General features: G+C 39.4%; 2 protein-coding genes across 15 annotated transcripts in view; both read right to left on the bottom strand.

Annotated features, from left to right (window-relative positions):
• The window catches only part of LOC112250268 (RNA-binding protein Musashi homolog 2), a 332,528-nt gene extending 319,420 nt beyond the window's left edge, over positions 1 to 13,108 (bottom strand). For all 14 annotated transcript variants that reach the window (XM_042309137.1, XM_042309138.1, XM_042309136.1 and 11 more), the window contains exons 1-4: positions 12,912 to 13,108; positions 12,523 to 12,563; positions 12,173 to 12,254; positions 11,641 to 11,725 (exon numbers count right to left, since the gene is read on the bottom strand). In XM_042309137.1, coding sequence (XP_042165071.1) covers positions 11,641 to 11,725; positions 12,173 to 12,254; positions 12,523 to 12,563; positions 12,912 to 12,973 — 270 coding nt within the window. In that variant the 5' untranslated portion in view covers positions 12,974 to 13,108. The remainder of the gene's footprint in view (positions 1 to 11,640; positions 11,726 to 12,172; positions 12,255 to 12,522; positions 12,564 to 12,911) is intronic.
• Positions 13,109 to 17,663: 4,555 nt separating this feature from the next.
• Positions 17,664 to 20,980, bottom strand: part of LOC112250271 (A-kinase anchor protein 1, mitochondrial-like) — a 34,049-nt gene continuing 30,732 nt past the window's right edge. The window contains exon 11 of the mRNA XM_024420280.2: positions 17,664 to 20,939. Within this exon, the coding sequence (XP_024276048.1) occupies positions 20,877 to 20,939 (63 nt within the window). The 3' untranslated portion in view covers positions 17,664 to 20,876. The remainder of the gene's footprint in view (positions 20,940 to 20,980) is intronic.

Below are 20,980 nucleotides of genomic sequence, written 5' to 3'. Positions count from 1 at the left end.
ATCATTTTGATGTAGATGCGAAGAGATGTTCACAAAACGGGAACAGTGCCTTTGAAAGTTTGGAGGAAATTATTCATTCAAGATTACAGTGTTGGAGTCTGGAGTTTGTGACTCCAGATATTCCAAAATAAGCAGGAAGGTGCATCAGATCAAGCATTTTTTTTTCAGTCTTCGCCTTGTCGTCTCGTTAATTTCATTTTTTCTTCTGTTTAACTGGTCTCGAGGTGTGCGGTTGCAGCCTTATCAATCTTGCATTCAGAATGAATAGAAACTATTTCATGCACCGATGTCACGGTGCCTTCTCCTGACTTTAATACAAGGCTCTTAAAAGAGAACTTTCAAACAAGCAGACCCATTGAAGGGGGAAAACGTAAACAGATCGAAATTGTTCTCTTGCAGAAAATTACTTCTTCGTGTTTAGCAGGGCAAACCCTTTACCTTGCTGCATATTTCTCTGTGAGGATTTGAAGGCTTGTCTACCTAGAGGTTGAATGTAATCCACTAGAGCATCATCATAGAGATCCTTTCTCTCTCAGTAGATGTCTCTCTCAGTGGGCCGCATGTAGGCCTGAGATGTCTCTCTCAGTGAGCCTCATGTAGGCCTGAGATGTCTCTCTCAGTGGGCCACATGTAGGCCTGAGATGTCTCTCTCAGTGGGCCACATGTAGGCCTGAGATGTCTCTCTCAGTGGGCCGCATGTAGGCCTGAGATGTCTCTCTCAGTGAGCCACATGTAGGCCTGAGATGTCTCTCTCAGTGAGCCACATGTAGGCCTGAGATGTCTCTCTCAGTGGGCCACATGTAGGCCTGAGATGTCTCTCTCAGTGAGCCACATGTAGGCCTGAGATGTCTCTCTCAGTGGGCCACATGTAGGCCTGAGATGTCTCTCTCAGTGGGCCGCATGTAGGCCTGAGATGTCTCTCTCAGTGGGCCGCATGTAGGCCTGAGATGTCTCTCTCAGTGGGCCGCATGTAGGCCTGAGATGTCTCTCTCAGTGGGCCGCATGTAGGCCTGAGATGTCTCTCTCAGTGGGCCACATGTAGGCCTGAGATGTCTCTCTCAGTGGGCCACATGTAGGCCTGAGATGTCTCTCTCAGTGAGCCACATGTAGGCCTGAGATGTCTCTCTCAGTGGGCCACATGTAGGCCTGAGATGTCTCTCTCAGTGGGCCGCATGTAGGCCTGAGATGTCTCTCTCAGTGGGCCACATGTAGGCCTGAGATGTCTCTCTCAGTGGGCCACATGTAGGCCTGAGATGTCTCTCTCAGTGGGCCACATGTAGGCCTGAGATGTCTCTCTCAGTGGGCCACATGTAGGCCTGAGATGTCTCTCTCAGTGGGCCACATGTAGGCCTGAGATGTCTCTCTCAGTGAGCCACATGTAGGCCTGAGATGTCTCTCTCAGTGGGCCACATGTAGGCCTGAGATGTCTCTCTCAGTGGGCCACATGTAGGCCTGAGATGTCTCTCTCAGTGGGCCACATGTAGGCCTGAGATGTCTCTCTCAGTGAGCCACATGTAGGCCTGAGATGTCTCTCTCAATTTACAAAAGAAGCCAAAAAGAAGGAGTAGGTGGTAATCTGTACTGGAAGAGCATTACAACATGTCACGTCAGCTGGACAAAACATCTTCCTCTTGTAAAACCTCTGCATCTCCTTTGACGTAAAAGGCCTCTGAATCGACAAAACTGAGATCACGTACTCCTAAGAAATTAAGAAAAAACATTCCTAAATAAGGAATGCAATTGACGATTCAGTTGAAAACAAAGACAACGCTTACCATCTGTGCAGATGAATTCAGCCTACCGTAGGTCCTGTTTCACCTGTTGTGTTTTAAGTGAAATGTGAAAGAGCAGCAGGTGGGAACGAAGCAGCAACATCATTTCTCTGTTCTATTTCTATCTGGTGAAGTTATGACTGTTATCATTTGAAATCAGGTCAATTTGAGAGAGGTATTCAATAACACCTGGGTATGGCAACCCTGCTCATAATGAATTTCATGTAATGATTCGTTTTAGCAATTAGCCTCAGGCATAACCAATTCAACCTCAATTACTCAGTGGAGCTGGGCCTAGTCGTGCAAAGACAATACTATATGCTTTGAATAGCAACGCCGTCATACATGGTACTGTGTCTTTGAATATCAACTCTTGCTGCTTGTTTTTGTTTCTCTTATACAGTCAATTTTCATTTGGCATATAGCCTGTTTAAGACGTCAAAATAAATGTTTGCTACAGTTCAACTTATAACAGAACAGCAGTGAAGGTGGTCAAATTTAGCCTTGCAGCATGTCAATCAAATCTACAATGGGTTTGGAGCATGAAGACTTATTCAACATACAGTCACTATCGATCCATTTTTTTTTCTCGTAATGCAGACATTTCGTTTGTTTATTGAAATGGCCCCATAATGCAGTAATTTGTCCAGATTACCAGTGTAGCTGGGTTAGGTAATGATGACTTAGTGTGGGATCTGTTGAGAAGGCTTGTAGAAGCACACCTTTATGTAGGTCACAGCCTAGGAAATGAATGGTTCCTTTGAGACGTTTGCCAAAGGGGGGAAATTCTAACAATTGTTTTCATTCTGTTGAAGTACTCATGTAAATTGGAAGTTTATGTGGGAATTACATTTAAAGCCTGGGCCCAGTCATATAGGCCACATATTTCCCATTACAACAGTACACTATAGCATGTCTGGAACTAAAGGTTATTCCATTTCCACACTTCCATAGGAATAGCAGTTTGCTTTTTGTGGTGTAATTGGTCTCGAGGAGTACTATTTCCCCTCACCAGTAGGAAATAAATCACAGTGTTGAACGAAGGGATCATTGCTAGAGCCATGAAATGATAACAAATCCACCAACAAGATATATGAGCAGTATATTCAATCAATGTTTTAATTCTGGTACAAATTACAATGCATACCGGAAGCTAATCTACAATATGTAATGGGTCATATCCCAGAGTTTAAAAATAGCTTTTTCTCAATCTCTACAGCATCTTCAAACTAGGTATGTCAGACTAATAAAAGAGAACAAACCAACACATTTTCCCCTCCTTTTATCTTCTGTTACTGCTTTTTACAGCAGGGTCTCAGAGGGCCTCGTCACTGTGCGATTGTGAAAGAACAGGGCAGGAGGCAATTGTTTACATCCTTAGTTTAGATCTTCCAACAGGATTTCGTACATTATTCCATATTCTGGGTAAACTCTCTCTCTTAACAGATCTTCCTCTATACTGGCAGTTTAAGATGAAGTTGTTTTAAAAGCTACCACAATTGCTTATCAAAAGGCTTGATTTCTTAATTGTTTTCTTTGTGCTTTGAATGATTTAGGAAGCATTAGTATATAATGATTTATCATCTGCTTCTTTCTGTCAATTTCCCTATGGTTCTCATACACAAACAAGTATAATTATCGATGTCAAATGCACTGCCAACAAATACCCAAATGAAATCATAATTTCACTTGAGGCCATTAGGCATGCCCTTATCAAAGAAGTATTGTTTTGGAACATTAAATCATTCTATAGCAATTTATTATCCACATTTGGAAGCCTGCCTTAGCCTGCTGTGTAAGCCATGTTATAAAAAATAATTACATGTACAGTGATTTCAGAAAGTATTCATACCCCTTGACTTATTCCACATTTTGTTGTGTTACAGCCTGAATACAAAATGGGTTAAATCATTTTTTTCTCACCCATCTACACACAATACCCCATAATGACAAAGTGAAAACATGTTTTTAGAAATTTTAGCAAATTTATTGAAAAAGAAATGCAGAAATATCTCATTTACTTAAGTATTCACACGCCTGAGTCAAAACTTTGCAGAAGCAGCTTTGGCAGAGATTACAGCTGTGAGTCTTTCTGGGTATCTAAGAGCTTTCTACACCTGGATTGTGCAACATTTGTTCATTATTAATTTCTAAATTCTTCAAGCTCTGTCAAATTGGTTGTTGATCATTGCTAGACAACCATTTTCAGGTCTTGCCACAGATTCTCTAGTAAATTTAAGTCAAAATAGGATTTTGCCTGTGCTTAGCTCCATTCCGTTTAATATTTTATCCTGAAAAACTCTCCAGTTCTTAACGATCACAAGCATACCCATAACATGATGCAACCACCACTATGCTTGAAAATATGGAGAGTGGTCCTCAGTTGTATTGGATTTGTCCAAAACATAACACTTTATATTCAGGGAAAAAGGTTAATTGCTTTGCCATTTTTTTTTTGCAGCATTACTTTAGTGCCTTGTTGCAAATAGGATGCAGGTTTTGGAATATTTTTGTTATGTACAGGCTTCCTTCTTTTCACACCGTCAATTAGGTTAGTATTGTCGAGTAACTACAATGTTGTTGATCCATCCTCAGTTATAACCAATTAAAGTCATTAAACACTGTAACTGTTTTAAAGTCACCGTTGGCCTCATGGTGAAATCCCTGAGCGATTTCCTTAATCTCCGGCAACTGAGTTAGGAAGGATGCGTTTATCTTTGTAGTGACTTGGTCATCCAAGCTGTAATTAAAAACTTCACCATGCTCAAAGAAATATTAAATTATATATTTTTTGATCTACCAATAGGTGCACTTTTTGCGAGGCATTGGAAAACCTCCCTGGTCTTTGTGGTTGAATCTGTATTTGAAATTCACTTACAAATAATTGTATGTATGGGGCACAGAGATGAGGTAGTCATACAAAAATCATGTTAAACACTAGTATTGCACACAGAGTGAGTCCATGCAACTTATTATGTGCCTTTTTAAGCAAATCTTTACTCCAGAACTTATTTAGGCTTGCCGTTACAAAGGGGTTGAATACTTACTGACTCAAGACATTTCAGCTTTTCCTTTTTTATTAATTTGTGAACACATTGAAAAACATAATTCCACTTTGACATTATGGGGTATTGTGTGTAGACCAGTTACAACAAAACAACATTTAATCCATTTTAAATTCAGGCTGTAACACAACAACATGTAGAAAAAGTCAAGAGGTGTGAATACTTCCTGAAGGCGCTGTATGTCTGTGTTGATTCAATTCAATTGACGTTTTGTAGTATGCCGCAGGTATTCATTCGCTCAAAATACAATCACTGCATTTATTATAAGTGCAACGAATGATGACAATGCAAAAGTACTGCATCTACTGCAAGAGAAAAGTCTGAGAAGGAGACAAAATCCATCATAGGATCTGTTGGCTCTAAGCCTGGGAAAGGCATGTATACCTTACATGATTAACTGTGGAAGACAAAGCACCTGCTAGACCTGAACCAACAAGGGGCACGGTGGAGGTGAGCTCACAGCTGACATTACTTTCAATTTATATCCGACAGAGGAGGCTTAGATTTGTTCAGAGCAGCTGCTCCTATCTGTACCAGCCCTTTCTTCTTTCTCTCTCTGTTCTTATCCCCCTCACCTCAACCAGCCATTCTGTCATTTCAAACGCTACATCAAAACAGCAAACAGGGTTTGGCCAGAGGTCATTCAATAATGGCTGAAAATATCGGTGGACAAAACAGGCTACCTTTGTCTTGGAAGAAAGAAATCACTTATTTAGCAGTACAGTGCATCTCCTCTGGCAGGAGTCCAGAGTGAATAATCCCCACTTGGACATTGATACTGTGACGCAGTAGTCTAACACTACAACTCCTCACATAAAGAAGAATTATAATCACTTCAAATCATGTTCGTCATCATTTCTTAAACTAACTGTACGTAAAAAGATAACTTATACTTTTCCAAATGGGATATAGGATAATATCAAATATAACATTCTAAATATGTTCTGAATTGCTTTGTGTTTTGAAGCCTTAGGCTCTATTTGGCCATATGTCTCCATTCACATTCATCCTGGTCTGAAAGCCCAAAGTTTTAATAACTGGACAGAAAGCAACCCAGACAATCAGGGAGGTTTGAACAATAGCCATGGCACATTATGATGGTGTGTGCATTATGAAAGCATACATGTGCTCATTGTCCACGTCTCTCGCTGACATCTTTCTCCACGGGGTTATCCTGCTTCCACACTGAGGCCATTAGCACTAGAGAACATCCACTACAACAAACAAAGGAGGAATATGTTGTAAAATGTCATACTGTTTGGAACTGGAGTATGCTAACTGAGAGAAATAGATCAAATATTTAGAAACACTGTACCATTGAATGAGATTTTTTATTTATTTTTATTTCTAAACCTGCAGCCTTGTAGGCTATTGCAAGTAAACTATTTTACTAAGTCCCTTCAAGGGCACCACTGAGAGAGAAGAATCCATTCAAGCGTCAAAATGTTGTACTTTCAAGCTTCCTACCAACCTAACATCTCCACAAAAACACATGAAGAGCAATCCAAGTTCAACATAATGAACATTCTCTTGTGTTGTTGTTGAAATAGCAATGTGGGAGGATGATTAGATCTTGACTCATCTCTACACAGTAAGTGTTCTAAGAAGAAAAAATGCCGGTACATAAATTGGCAGATTTCTTGTATTTAGTTTATGAAGGCTAGTCTCGCTAAGATCAAATCTCTTTTGCAAGAGAGACCTGGTACGAGACTGCATGGCACTCTTCAACACTGTAGTTAGTACATACAGTGTAATACATACAGTCTACACAACCCTTGCACAATCTTCACATTTTGGAGCCTTAAAATTACATCTAAAAAGGGATAACATTTGTTTCTTATTGATCTACACAACCTATTCCACAATTTGTAAGTGAAATAAAAAAATTCTAGAGCATTTTCCAAATTAGTAATAAATACAAAATGAGGACGTATTGATTGTATTGTGGTGGCAGAATCATGTTACGGGTATGCTTGTCATCTGCAGGGATTGGGGAATTTGTTAGGATCAAAATAATTATGGAAAAAGCCTCTTCTGAAAATGTAACCCTGGGATAGAGACAATTACACAAATGTTTATGGCAAAGTCACACCAGAATTGTTTTACAAGAGGGGTTGAGTGTTCCTGAGTGGTCCAGTCTCACTTCTGCCTTAAATTTGCTTGAATATCTGAGACAATGTTTGAATATTGCTGCCCATCAATGATTCCCAACCAAATGTACTGAGCTCAAGCAATTTTTTACAAAAACAATATACCTGTTACCCTAATAGTTGTGCAAAGTTGGTAGAATCTTGATGATACACAACTGTAATGGCTGCCAAAGGTGCTTCCATCAGGTATTACCTCTGGGGTGTGAAGACATAGTCAATCAAGACATATATATATATATATTTTGTTCTATAACTTTTAATCACTTTTGAATTTTAAGGCAGTAAAATGTGAAGACTGTGCAAGGGGTGTGTAGACTTTCACTAGGAACTGTACATCCTACATGTGCGCTTCTGCAGAAAGACTGATGGAATGGAATATTAGGCAGAACACTGCTGGTTCAGGTCTATGTGATGAAACAACAGTTGCTTCCTTTGCATGCCAGCAAAGTGCCCTATTTAACCTCAGTGGCACATCAGGAAGTATCAAATGTTGATCTCAGTATTGGTTAGTATTAATAGGTCCACACTTTAGGTCCTTCAATAACTCAGCTCATACAAAGAACATGACATCCTCCATCTCTTCAACTGCTAAACCATTGCGCTTTTAGAATCTGAATCCGAATGATTTTCACGGGGTATTCTCGCTTGCTTATCAAGATGCTGTCTGTCAATTTAATCAACACAACACACCTTAGTGCAAGGGAAATTGAGCTAACAGTAATTAATACATGTGTAATGTTCTGGAAGAAGATAAACAAATAAAACATTACAACGTGATTGTATGTTTCAAAAATGTTCTCCATAAAATATATCAAGCTATAAAACCTGCAATTTCAATTATAGCTTACTTCACTCAAATGAAGTCTTATTCATTACACACTGTACAGAAAAAATGGAAACCAAATGGCTTTATTAAGGCGAGAGCTTTATTTATACTTTACATTAAATAATCCAAACAATAAATTCAACCGAACTAATACCAGTGTTTTATTTGACAATATGCCTACTTACAATGTAACTACAGGCAACTCATTTGTTAATAACTATGGTTAGTTTGTCAGGCAGAATTGTTTATCTTTGAGTCGTATTAGTTGTTCGGTTATAGTAAGAAATGTGGATGAAACAAATACAGATACAGGACACCAAGCAAAGAGACGTCTCATCTCTACAGAGGAAATAAAGTCTTTGGTATGAGGGCTTTGTAAATAACCAACTGTTGTACCACCTGCATACTATCTACACCACGAGGGGCAAAACGAGTGTTTTTCAATTAAGGTTACTAAAGCATATTCATTATCACAAATAAAGAGTTCTTCCCTCCCTAATTTATATGGATCAAAAGTACTGTATATCTACAGTATACTGTACGTACCATATTCAGACATACAGTACCAGTCAAAAGTTTGGACACACCTACCCATTCAACTTTTTTACTATTTCCTACATTGTAGAATAATAGTGAGGACATCAAAACTATGAAATAACACATATGGAATCATGTAGTAACTAAAACAGTGTTAAACAAATCAAAATAGATTTTAGATTCTTCAAAGTAGCCACCCTTTGCCTTGATGACAGCTTGGCATTCTCTCAACCAGCTTCACCTGGAATGCTTTTCCAACAGTCTTGAAGGAGTTCCCACATATGCTTAGCACTTGTTGGCTGCTTTTCCTTTACTCTGCAGTCTAACTCATCCCAAACCATCTCAATTGGGTTGAGTTCAGGTGATTGTGGAGGCCAGGTCATCTGATGCAGCAATCCATCACTCTCCTTCTTGGTCAAATAACCCATACAAAGCCTGGAGGTGTGTTGGGTCAATGTCCTGTTGAAAAACTAATGATAGTCCCACTAAGCGCAAACCAGATGGGATGGCATATCGCTGCAGAATGCTGTGGTAGCCATGCTGGTTAAGTGTGCCTTGAATTCTAAATAAATAACAGATAGTGTCACCAGCAAAGCACCGCCACATCTCCTCCTCCATACTTCACAGTGGGAGCCACACATGGGGAGATCATCCATTCACCTACTCTGCGCCTCACAAAGACACGGCGGTTGGAACCAAAAAGCTCAAATTTGGACTCATTAGAACAAAGAACAGATTTCAACCGGTCTAATGTCCATTGCTCGTGTTTCTTGGCCCAAGGAAGTCTCTTCTTATTATTGGTGTCCTTTAGTGATGGTTTCTTTGCAGTAATTCAACCATGAAGGCCTGATTCACGCAGTAATGATGTACTGTTGTTTCTCTTTGCTTTTTTGAGCTGTTCTTGACATAATATGAACTTGGTCTTTTACCAAATAGTGCTTTCTTCTGTATACCACCCCTACCTTGTCACAACACAACTGATTGGCTCAAACACATTAAGAAGGAAAGAAATTCCACAAATTAACTTTAAACAATTCACCTGTTCATTGAAATGCATTCCAGGTGACTACCTCATGAAGCGAGTTGAGAGATTGCCAAAAGTGTGCAAAGCTGTCTACAAGGCAAACGGTGGCTACTTTGAAGAATCTCAAATCTAAAATATATTTTCATTTGTTTAACACTGTTTTGGTTACTACATGACTCCATATGTGTTACTTCATAATTTTGATGTCTTCACTAGTAAATAAAGAAAAACCCTTGAATGAGTAGACATGCTAATCGGCAGTATTAATACTGCATGTGTGTAGGCTATTTATCAATGATTTAATTCCTACATGTATGCCATATATTCTAATATATCACAGTGCTCTAAGCCATGACATTCTGTCATAGTGTTTGTATCAAATAATCACACGTTAAATGAAGCACTCTGTGGCTTGCTCCCCACTATCTGCATTGTACATCCCAATATTATCTGCAACAGCTTACAGGTGCTAGTTTCCTTATATGACATGCAAAACATGAACACGCTCCTCTTTCACTTTCAAGTATCGAGATAAAAACGGCAAGCTTTTACAAGCACCCTCCAGTGACTTCCCAGTCAGGTCAGGACAGCCTTACAACAAGTTCTAGCACTGCTTTCAGCCAGGCTCCACTGTACTTGTACACTGCTTGCTGAAGTACAATAGGTTTCTCTTTCCAAATATATCTGAAAGACACTCCCCTCTGAACTTGGCTTTCACAGAAGGCTGCAAACAAAGTGTTTATTTCTCGGTTTGGACTATTCCATTTCCAGAGCTGTGTGAGCATGACTGGATATCACCACCCACTGAGCAGATATCTCAGACAAATATGATTTCATCTGAACGCTGTCTAATTCACCGCTACACAGATTACTGACATGCTTAATTATTCATCTACTGCCACATTTCAAAAGGGAAGCACAACAATATAGTTCAAGGCTTGGGATGGGGATGCCGTGTGTGTGTACGTGTTGTGTGTTGTGTGTGTGTGTGTGTGTGTGTGTGTGTGTGTTGTGTGTGTGTGTGTGTGTGTGTGTGTGTGTGTGTGTGTGTGTGTGTGTGTGTATGCCTTGGTCTGGTGGAAAAGTACATGAGATAAACCGATGTGAGAAGCACCAGGTTTGTTGATGTTATAAGAAGACAGAAAATAGGTTTTGGTCATTGGGAAGGTGTTGGCATTTTACAGATTTGACAATGTACTGTGCCTTAAACTTAGAAGAAACCGTTCTAATATTTAAAATACACTTATGTATAAGAAGCATCCACTGACATAAAGAAATACCAAATATTTGTTGAGATTTACAGGATTAATGGACCCTTTGGACATCAACAATTATTTAATACAATCACATGTGTAACTTTCCACTTCCAATGATGTGATTTACATCAAACTGACTAGAGTGACATATATGATCTGAAAGGTCATATGCATGGATGTGGGAGGTCTGTGAGAGACAGCCCATTTGAGTGACATGTATGATCTGAAAGGTCATATGCATGGATGTGGGAGGTCTGTGAGAGACAGCCCATTTGAGTGACATGTATGATCTGAAAGGTCATATGCATGGATGTGGGAGGTCTGTGAGAGACAGCCCATTTGAGTGACATGTATGATCTGAAAGGTCATATGCATGGATGTGGGAGGTCTGTGAGAGACAGCCCATTTGAGTGACATGTATGATCTGAAAGGTCATATGCATGGATGTGGGAGGTCTGTGAGAGACAGCCCATTTGAGTGACATGTATGATCTGAAAGGTCATATGCATGGATGTGGGAGGTCTGTGAGAGACAGCCCATTTGAGTGACATGGGATATGTGCACATGTGGAGCCATAATGGTAATGGGGAAAAGGGGCATGAGAGCTTAATTCGTTCAGAAAAGGGAATTTGAGCAGATATGAGATTCATCTCTGAGTAGTGTTTTACTGCGAGAGTTTGCATGGAGGAGGCAACGGTGTTATCATGGGCGTATTCCACATCTACAGCTTTGATCAAATGTATGGCTTTACCAAAGAGGTCTTTACCAAGAGGACCAACCCAGTGACCGGGTACATGGCATTCGGAGTATTCTGAGATGCCACCTGCCACACATGGATGTACTGCAGTTGTTGTTGGTTTCAATGTGGTATTATTTTTCTACGTGGAACTTATAGTACAGTATTATTACAACTCAAGCATGCATGTGAAATGAAGGCAATGATGAACATTTAAAATGTGCAACACAGACAGTAAAATATCATTGCAAATGACATCAAAACACAAACATACCGTCTTTGAGTCTAATTCGTGGTGTGGTTGAGCTAAGACTTTATCTACACTGGCAGCATCTGCAAACGTAACGAACCCAAATCCTCTGCAAAACAAAGAAACATCAATTAGATTACACATTATTTATGCAAATGAGAACATTGAATATAAACTCAGCTGTTTCTCTCAGTGCAATTAACATGTATCAGGGATTTCCTTAGCTTTCAAAAAATAGAACTGCACACACATGTATTTACACTACCCTAATGAACCAGTATTCATTCAGATGATAGGGATACGACTATCCTGAATTATAGATTACTATAGTAATTGCGGGCACTGATATTTAAGTTATATGACGTTATTGCAGTCCCAATTCCCAAAGTCAATGTCAAATTGCATTCGCCCGCAGTTTACTGCGAGCAATACAGCTGCAGCTATCTCTGTGAAACACAACGCGGGACAAACAGCCCGGGTTAAAATGTGTCATGTACACAAGTGTTGGATATAATTTCACCTACTGGAAAGCAAAAGTAAAAATATTTTATTTTACCTGGAACGTTTTGTCGTGGGGTCTCTCATCACCATACATTCTCTTATTTCTCCGAATTTGCTAAAATAGTCTCTAAGGCTGTCTGTGAATAGAGGAAATATATTGGGTAATTAGTCAAGTACAAATGGTCGTCATACTGTTGTCAGTGTGATTCAAACACGCCCTGCAATGCACATAGGGGTCGAATAGAGGACTTCAGATGATTGGAAATAACAAACAACCTTGCACGCACACACATATCCATATAGTATACTGCACACACGCACACACAGAGAACGCGTGCAAGCACAATCGATCATTGCAACAAAACAACATGAAACATGGGACATGTAAGGGAATAATTGTCTCACCTGGTGAGGTTTGCCAGCTGAGGCCACCGATAAACATTTTACTGTAAGAAGAAAACATAGCAGAAGTGAGTCCAGATGTTAGATCGGCCATTTTGAAGACTAACTACTTATAAAAGCGATCTTAAATAGGGAGAAGCAAAAAAAAAAACATTCGCTCGATAGCAATAATGTATTTTGTTAAAAGGGGGAGGCTACACTTGCTACTGTAATCTGCCAAAGCAAAGCAGAAGCTTCGTAGCTATCACCAACTGCATCCGGAAAGAAAGACCAATGGTTATGTGCGCACTGTAAACTGAATCCAGCAACGGCACAGCGCTAAATCCTCTGCCAGATATTCTCACATGAAAAATCCAATTAATAAATAAAAATCGAAAAGGTTATAATCTTACCCCGGGTCATGTTGTGAATCATTTGGGCTTCCAGATGTGGCTTGACTCCCGTCTCCTTCCATAGCTAACCAAACTATAGGCAGTAACTACAGTAACAGACACACACACACAGACACGGGAAAAGCTATGCAAAGCCCGCTATGAGAATATTACTGAGCCGGGAATGGAATCGTCACACGTGGGATCAACTCAGCCTAGCTCCCTCCCTCTCTCTGCATTACCCTCCCTTACCCCACACTGGGCGGGGCGAGGGCTCGTCACCTAACCAATCCAATTGACGTCAATACACTAAACCCGCCTATAAAATTCAGAAAACCACTCCCCATGTTGGTCATAACGTTCCTATGACAATGTAACAATTGATTAGTTACAATGTCGATATACATTTTTTTTTACATTCCCTAATGGCAACATTTTATTCAATGCATAATTTCCTTCCAGAGCGCACATGCAATTCGAGAAACGATTAATGATATCAATTCAATTCAAAGTTTCTTGGTCGTGTACACAGATTATCGCAGGTGCAGCGAAATGCTTGTGTTTCTAGCTCCAACAGTAATGATACCTATCAATACGCACTTAAGCCAAATAGTAAAATAATTAAGACATATCAGAACAAGCTATGTCAGATTCCATAAAAAATTATACACACACACACACACACACACACACACACACACACACACACACACACACACACACACACACACACACACACACACACACACACACACACACATATAGATAGACTATATGGACAATATATGAATAGAAAAGGTGTGTACAGCATCTTTACACAGTACAGTATTTACATATAAATAAAGTGGGAAAAACAGCATGCAAACATGAATAAAGTGTCCAGTATTCAATGACTATGTACATAGGACAAATCAGTCTCTAAGGTGCAGGGTAGAGTATCGGGTGGTAGCCGGCTAGTAACAGTGACTAAGTTCCGGGCAGGGTACTGGGCGGAGGCCGGCTAGTGCTGACTGTTTAACAGTCTGATGGCCTGGAGATAGAAGCTGTTTAAAAGTCTCTCAGTCCCAGCTATGATGCACCTGTACTGTCTCAGTGTAGATGGTAACGGGGTGAACAGGCTGTGGCTCAAAATAAGCATATTGGCTATTACAGATGTTAAACTATACAATTGATATATATTGTAACTAATTGTTTGCACCTTTAAATTACCAATATTATCATTATTTAACCTAAATAAATGCATTAATATTTGATGCATGTTTGTATGAACGTGTACAGTAGATTGTTAATATTTAACTCTTGCAGAGACAGGTTAAAGTAGGTCTACGGTACCATAGTATTAGCCTGCAATATGTGTTGTACTATACTATATAGAATAGGGCTATGTTTCTAATAACCACAGGTACACTGCAGAGCTATGCATAGAAGGGGGATATTTTGTTCAAATGGTGTTCAGAATTGTTTCAGAAATGTGTTACCTCACATCCCCTATAATCACTTGTAATAAGACACTATTTTAATAGGAAAAGATTTTAGCATTGTATTCCATGTTGAATTTTGAAACACTACAGTACAAGAAACGCAGTCCACCTGAAGATGAAAAAGGAGAGAAAAAAAGAGGTGGATTTAATTGTAACCTCTGAATATGCATGTTCATTACTCAGTAACTGGGGGAAGCGGGCCTTGTTTTCCATTAAATCTGAACACAAGTGAGAGCTCAATTAAAGCTGGATGCTCAGTGGATTTCAAGTCATGGTACAGTGATTGCTGTTTATTTCCTTACTGCGGCCTGAGACGAAGGGAGGAAGACGCATGCACACACACAATAATTTATCTATTTTTTTTTTTTTAGAAGAACACTTTTAAGGCATGTCACACACACACTCAGTTCCTGGAATGAATCGGGTTTTTTCTTCAGTAGAACCCTTGTAAGGCACTTAGAACCGGTTGCAAAGTGATGTCATTGCTGACTTTGAACTGTCTTGTCTATGAGAGCTATTTTCAGTGTCGGTCACAAGTCACACAGGTCAACTTTTAAAATTTTTTTTTTTTTTACAATTAACATGATTTTATATGAAGCTATTCTAACCCATGTTGAAGCTGCTCTTATTCCTAGACAGAACCCAAACGTAGAGGAGGTTCAACATTGGTAGGTAGAATTTATTTTCACATGTACAGTGCCTTTCGAAAGTATTCACACCCCTTGACTTTTTCCACATTTTGTTGTGTAACTGCCTGAATTTGAAATGGATTAAATTGAGATATTTTTTGTCACTGGTCTACACACAATACCCCATAACATGGCTGTGATAGAAAACTGAAGATGGCTCAACAATGTTGTAGTTACTCCACAATACTAACCTAATTGACAGTGATAAGGAAGCCTGTACAGACTAAAAACTGTCTAGAACTTGCATCCTGTTTCCAACAAGGCACTAAAGTAATACTGCAAAAAATGTGGCAAAGCAATTCCCTTTTTGTCCTGAATGCAAAGTGTTATGTTTAGGGCAAATCCAATACAACCACATTTCTGACTACCACTCTCCATATTTTCCAGCATAGTGGAGGCTGCATCATGTTATTGGTATGCTTATAACCGTTAAGGACTGGGGAGTTTTTCAGGGTAAAAAAAATGGAATGGGGCTAAGACACTGAGATAAATTCACCTTTCAGCAAGACAATTATCTAAAACACAAGGCCAAATATATACTGGAGTTGCTTACCAAGAAGACAGTGATGTTGCAGTTGTCTAGCAATGATCAACAACCAAATGTTGCACAATCCAGGTGTGGAAAGCTCTTAAAGACTTACCCAGAAAGACTCACAGCTGTAATCGCCAAAGGTGATTCTAAACATGTATTGACTCAGGGGGTTGAATTCTTATCTAATCAAGATATATATATATATATATATATATATATATATATATATATTTGTACAAATGTTACAAATGTAGATTGTTGACAAAAAATGGCAATTAAATCCATTTTAATTACACTTTGTTAACAACAAAAATGTGGAAAAAGTCAAGGGTTGTGAATACTTTCTGAAGGCACTGCCATTGATTATTTTTGTATGAACCACCACTCAAAGAGGAAAAAGCCACTTGAATTGATCAATATTACAACAACTAAATGTTGATGCTTGCTCTGGCAAATGAGTCAATTTATACTGTTTAGCGTATTCTCTTCTCTGTGTTTCTCTAGCAGGCACGCACACGGTTAAGCTGAGCTCTAAACAGCCAAATACATCAAAGTACTTTACACAAGGCAAGTAAACATCACAATGTGGATATATCCCAGTAATTGTGACAGCTGTTGTATTCAATGAAATGCAAACACTCCAAGCCAAGGTTTATGGAGTGGTGGAGCATTCCCTTTAATCTGAGCAGCCACTAGTGTTAAATGAGCATGTCTGAGATGCAATTCAGCCTTTAAAACAACATGGGCAATGCTGCTTTCCAGCCTAACAGCTGAGATGCCTTTCACCCGTCATGATGATATGTGATAAACCCTTCCTCTCTACATATTAATGTAATCAATCCCTACCTAGTAATTAACAATACACACAGTCAAAGGTTTGTTCAGTGCTGAAAAGTAAAGGGAAAATATTGGTCTTTTAGTGATCAAGGTTAGAGACGATACGTAAAAATCACTTAACAACAGTGAGGAAACTGCATTATATTGCTCTACGGCATGGACACTTCTGTGAGTGCTCCTGCAGTCACAATAGCATCTGTGTTCGATTAATGAACGCATAAAGTATTTAAAGGACGGTTACATTTTTCTATCCTACATCTGTTACATGCTTTGAACATTTCAATTTGATACTTTCGCACATCAAAACATCTATGACTCGATTCCCTATTGAAATGTGCAACATATATGTTCCTGTTTTGCACCATGAAATACACTTTTAAAAAACTCCCAGAAGTTAGATGCATTTTTCATTGAGGAAAAATGTGGGGACTGTATCCATCTACTAAGGTTAAAACAAGAAGCTAAGAAATGTAACATACTAGCTCAATAAAGTGAACCCCTCTACCCAGAAAGCTGAGCCTAGAGACAAGGAAACATTGTCCTGAGAGCATTGATATATTGAACATAGCATTGACAAGCATTCAACATGAAGACTTTGTTCTCACACAGCTCCTCAGTAGTGATGGCACTCAGCATGCAGGACGGCAGAGAGATAACCAGGCCTGTGGATGCTGTTCGCATGGAGCTATTGAAGATTTAAAGGGAAAGAAGGGGAAATTAGTGTGAGAGGAGAGCAGAGGGGAAGTTGAGTGAGAGGACAGCTGGGGACATCCTTGTCTGCTGCAGCTGTCACACAGTCCCTTGTCCTCCTACTGCGAGCTCCAGCAGAGATCGATGCATAGATCTCAGTGACAGTCAGAGGCTCTGCTGTTCTGTGTTAGGGTCTCTGCTGTTCTGTGTTAGGGGGCTCTGCTGTTCTGTGTTAGGGGGCTCTGATGTTCTGTGTTAGGGGTATGTGCTGTTCTGTGTTAGGGTCTCTGCTGTTCTGTGTTAGAGTTCTCTGCTGTTCTGTGTCAGGGTCTCTGCTGTTCTGTGTTAGGAGGCTCTGCTGCTGTCTAATCCCTAATCATGACTTCACATATTCAACCCATATTGTAATTATGACATTTGCTTCAAAACATTGCCCTGGTCTGCAGTATTCCCCAGATACAACCATGGTTTTGATGCCATGCATGTCAATTCTTAATGTTATTATTTATTCAAATCAAAAAGGAGTGATTCAACAACCTTTAACCTGAAAGGCCATTTTACTTAAATAATAGAGGAGCCTAAATAGCAGATATAATCTTCCTATTTGGTAGTGATTGCGCTGTCTTGCTATATTATTACTGTATTTTTAAAAGAGGAAATGTGTCAAGCCAAATACAGGGGGATATAAAAGTTATTTTTACCAGAGGATTTTAAACTGTTAAAAAGCAAGACCTGTGATTGGATGATACATTTTGTTTTTAGCTTTACCACCCTCCTATTAATTCCCAGCACACCTGTGTCCTACATTAGGTCCCATAATTGACTAATCAATTGCACCTGTGCTGGTTAGCCACCCACACAACTTCACAGAAATATCCAGTACAATCATTTGCAGGATAACGTAACGTAGGCCTACAACAATATAGCAATTTGGTTAATATAGAAATAAAATATAGATATAGAAGAAAAATAATATTCAACAATAAAGTTGGGAGTCATTCATAACCCTAAATAGATCACTAGTTTCTTCCATGAAAAGGCAAGCTTTGTATTCCGTTTCAACTATCACAAATTAACATGACTCTTTTAAGAAATACTATTACATATTATAAAAAGATAACTGACATGTCACAAAATACAAATGAATCCTTGCACTCAGCAGCACAATCAAAACATCATGAAGTATAGCACTGACTTGAGTTGAGCATCATGACTAAAGAGAGCATTTATAGAGCGCAACGTGAGAGGAGACCTTTGCTAATCCTTCAATCTCTCTCCACTGTTGGTGGGTGAGTGAGTGTGCTATTATAAGCAGCGAAGATAATGGGGAATGACAGTGTGACTTCATTAATCAATAGGGGTCTTGGATGAGGCTCCTCATAGTCCTGCCCCCCGATTAGCTTTTTTTTATTTTATTTTTTTACATGCCTCATGCCTTTAATTAGTCTCATCAAAGACACCAAGAAGTGCATGCTGCTGCATTATCATGGGGCCTTTGCTGGAAAATTAATGTGCACCACAGGTGATTTCTGAAATCCTCCCTAACTCCCTCCCTATTATCCTATCAGCAGAACAACGGACTTCTGAAATGCCCAGACGGCACGCTGGAAGACAACGGTCACTCAACGTACACCACTGACAATTATAGTGAATAGAACAAAACAAGGAGAAAATCCAATCCACAAATCTGTCCGTTCATGACAAAATAATAACCCTTATGTACTTAATATTTTCATTCAGTTCCAACTCAAATAACGTAACAAATTTGTGGTGAAACGACCCTAAATTGAAACAAAAAGTAATGACCCCCCAAAAAAACCTGGATAGAAGCTGACGAAAGAGAAAACTACGAGTTGCAAAATTAAGATACAAACGAAGGATGTAAAGCCAAAGAAACAGAACACATCTTCACACACATGTACACTTTTTTACTGTGTTAAATTCAAACTTGGGATGAATCTAGACAAAAGTGGATTACAAATTAATTTAGTTTTCTTTCAGACATGGACATGGTTTCCTGTATACAGTATTAATTCAGAATGGCTCTAATTTGGTCCTGCAAGTGATTCATTCCATATTTCAGTTGAGTGCGATGAGTAGTTAGCTGCAAAATAATAACGAAGTCTTCAGCTGCCTTGAACGATGGGCCTACCAAGTTGCCTCACGTAAACAATGTTTGATTACAAATGTAACCGCGGAGAGTTTATATGACATTTAGTAGTCAAACTAAAATTCATATACACTCATTCTTTACACGGTACTCAGTTGACTGAAACATTTGTCTGTGCTTATCAAGACAGCAGATGCTCTCTGTATTCGTAACATTCCCGGTCTAGTGCTTGAATAATAGGAATAGCAAAAACTAAGCCTTTGGCGCCATCTACTGAATTCGCTAGGTTCTTGTTTACTCATTCCATCATTCCCCAGAACATCCACTTCAAAAACTACTCATAACGAACATCAGAGACATACAAATAACTCAAACGTAGAAACAAACACACCGGGGATCAAAGCTGAAGCACAATAACCCTCAGTGAGTTTAACAGTCCAGACAAGTTCCTCAGCGGCACTGGTTGACCAAGTCAAAATGTCCTTGGCTACAAAGCCACAAAACACTGAATGTACAAAGCATTAGGAAAACCTGCTCTTTCCATGACAGACTGACCAGGTAAATCCAGGTGAAAACTACGACGCCTTATTGTCAGGTTAAATCCAATCAGTGTAGATGAAGGGGAGACCAGTTAAAGAAGGATGTTTAATCCTTGAGACATGGGTTGTGTATGTGTGCAATTCAGAGGGGCAAGACGACATGTTTAAGTGCCTTTGAACAAGGTATGGCAGCACAATCAGTTTCCCCATGTGTATCAAGAATGGCCCACCAGCCAAAAGACCGAGCTACCGTGACACAACTGTGAGAAGCAATGGAGTCAACATGGGTCAGCATCCCTGTGGAATGTTACTCCATGCCCCAACGAATTGATGATGTTCTGAGGGCAAAAAGGGGTGCAACTCGATATTAAGTGATAGTAAGTGTTCCTAATGTTTAGTACACTGTGCATATTTAGTTTGGACATCGAGCTCAATATACAAAAGGTTCCTGAATTTGTGTATCATCTAACAAACTCACAAAATGTACACAACATGCATTCATTTCATGAGATGTGATTGAAGTCAATACAGACTGTAGCTTCATTATACTACACATCTCACAACATAAGTCTGTGGCTATGGTCAAAGTGGACCCCTCAGAAAGGACAGTTCATCTTTATTTTGTTTCTTAATAGGATTGTATCCATTGAAAACAAAACAGTAATTAGATGAACCGTGAATAATATTGGTCAAAAACCATCTAAGCATAATTAACAAACATTTATATAAGGGTGGGGGGGTGTAAATAAAACTTCACCAAATAAATAGATCAGAAAGTGTACATGGTGATAAAGAAACAACAAGCATGAACAGTCGAGTTGAGAAGGAAGACATTGTTGTGCCCCAACAGGGCAACAGTCCAGAGGATGGGACTGAGGGGATGGAACGATGAAAGGCAAGACAGGGGCCATGTTTGAATAGTTCAGAGATCCAATTTTCCTTCCTACTTTCCTTGAAGTAATCACAGATCTAAATTGGTAGATTGGTGAGGGTAATAGGGCTGGTAACCTTACTCACACATATCCAATCCCTTATAGATCTGTGCTTAAAAAGGGAGGGAGGATACATTTGAAAACTATCCAAACAGGGCCAGGATTGGTCTTCACAGTCAGAGGCAGTCTACCCAGCTACACAGTCCATTATCCACCAGAGCACGGTTCACAGACACCAACTAGAAGACCAAGAGAGAAACATTAGCAACATGAACCCATT

This window comes from Oncorhynchus tshawytscha, linkage group LG30 (genome assembly GCF_018296145.1).
Source record: "Oncorhynchus tshawytscha isolate Ot180627B linkage group LG30, Otsh_v2.0, whole genome shotgun sequence".
Classification (NCBI taxonomy): Eukaryota; Metazoa; Chordata; class Actinopteri; order Salmoniformes; family Salmonidae; genus Oncorhynchus; species Oncorhynchus tshawytscha.
The sequence above is the reverse complement of the archived record's forward strand: the minus strand, read 5'-3'. Positions and strand labels throughout refer to the sequence as shown.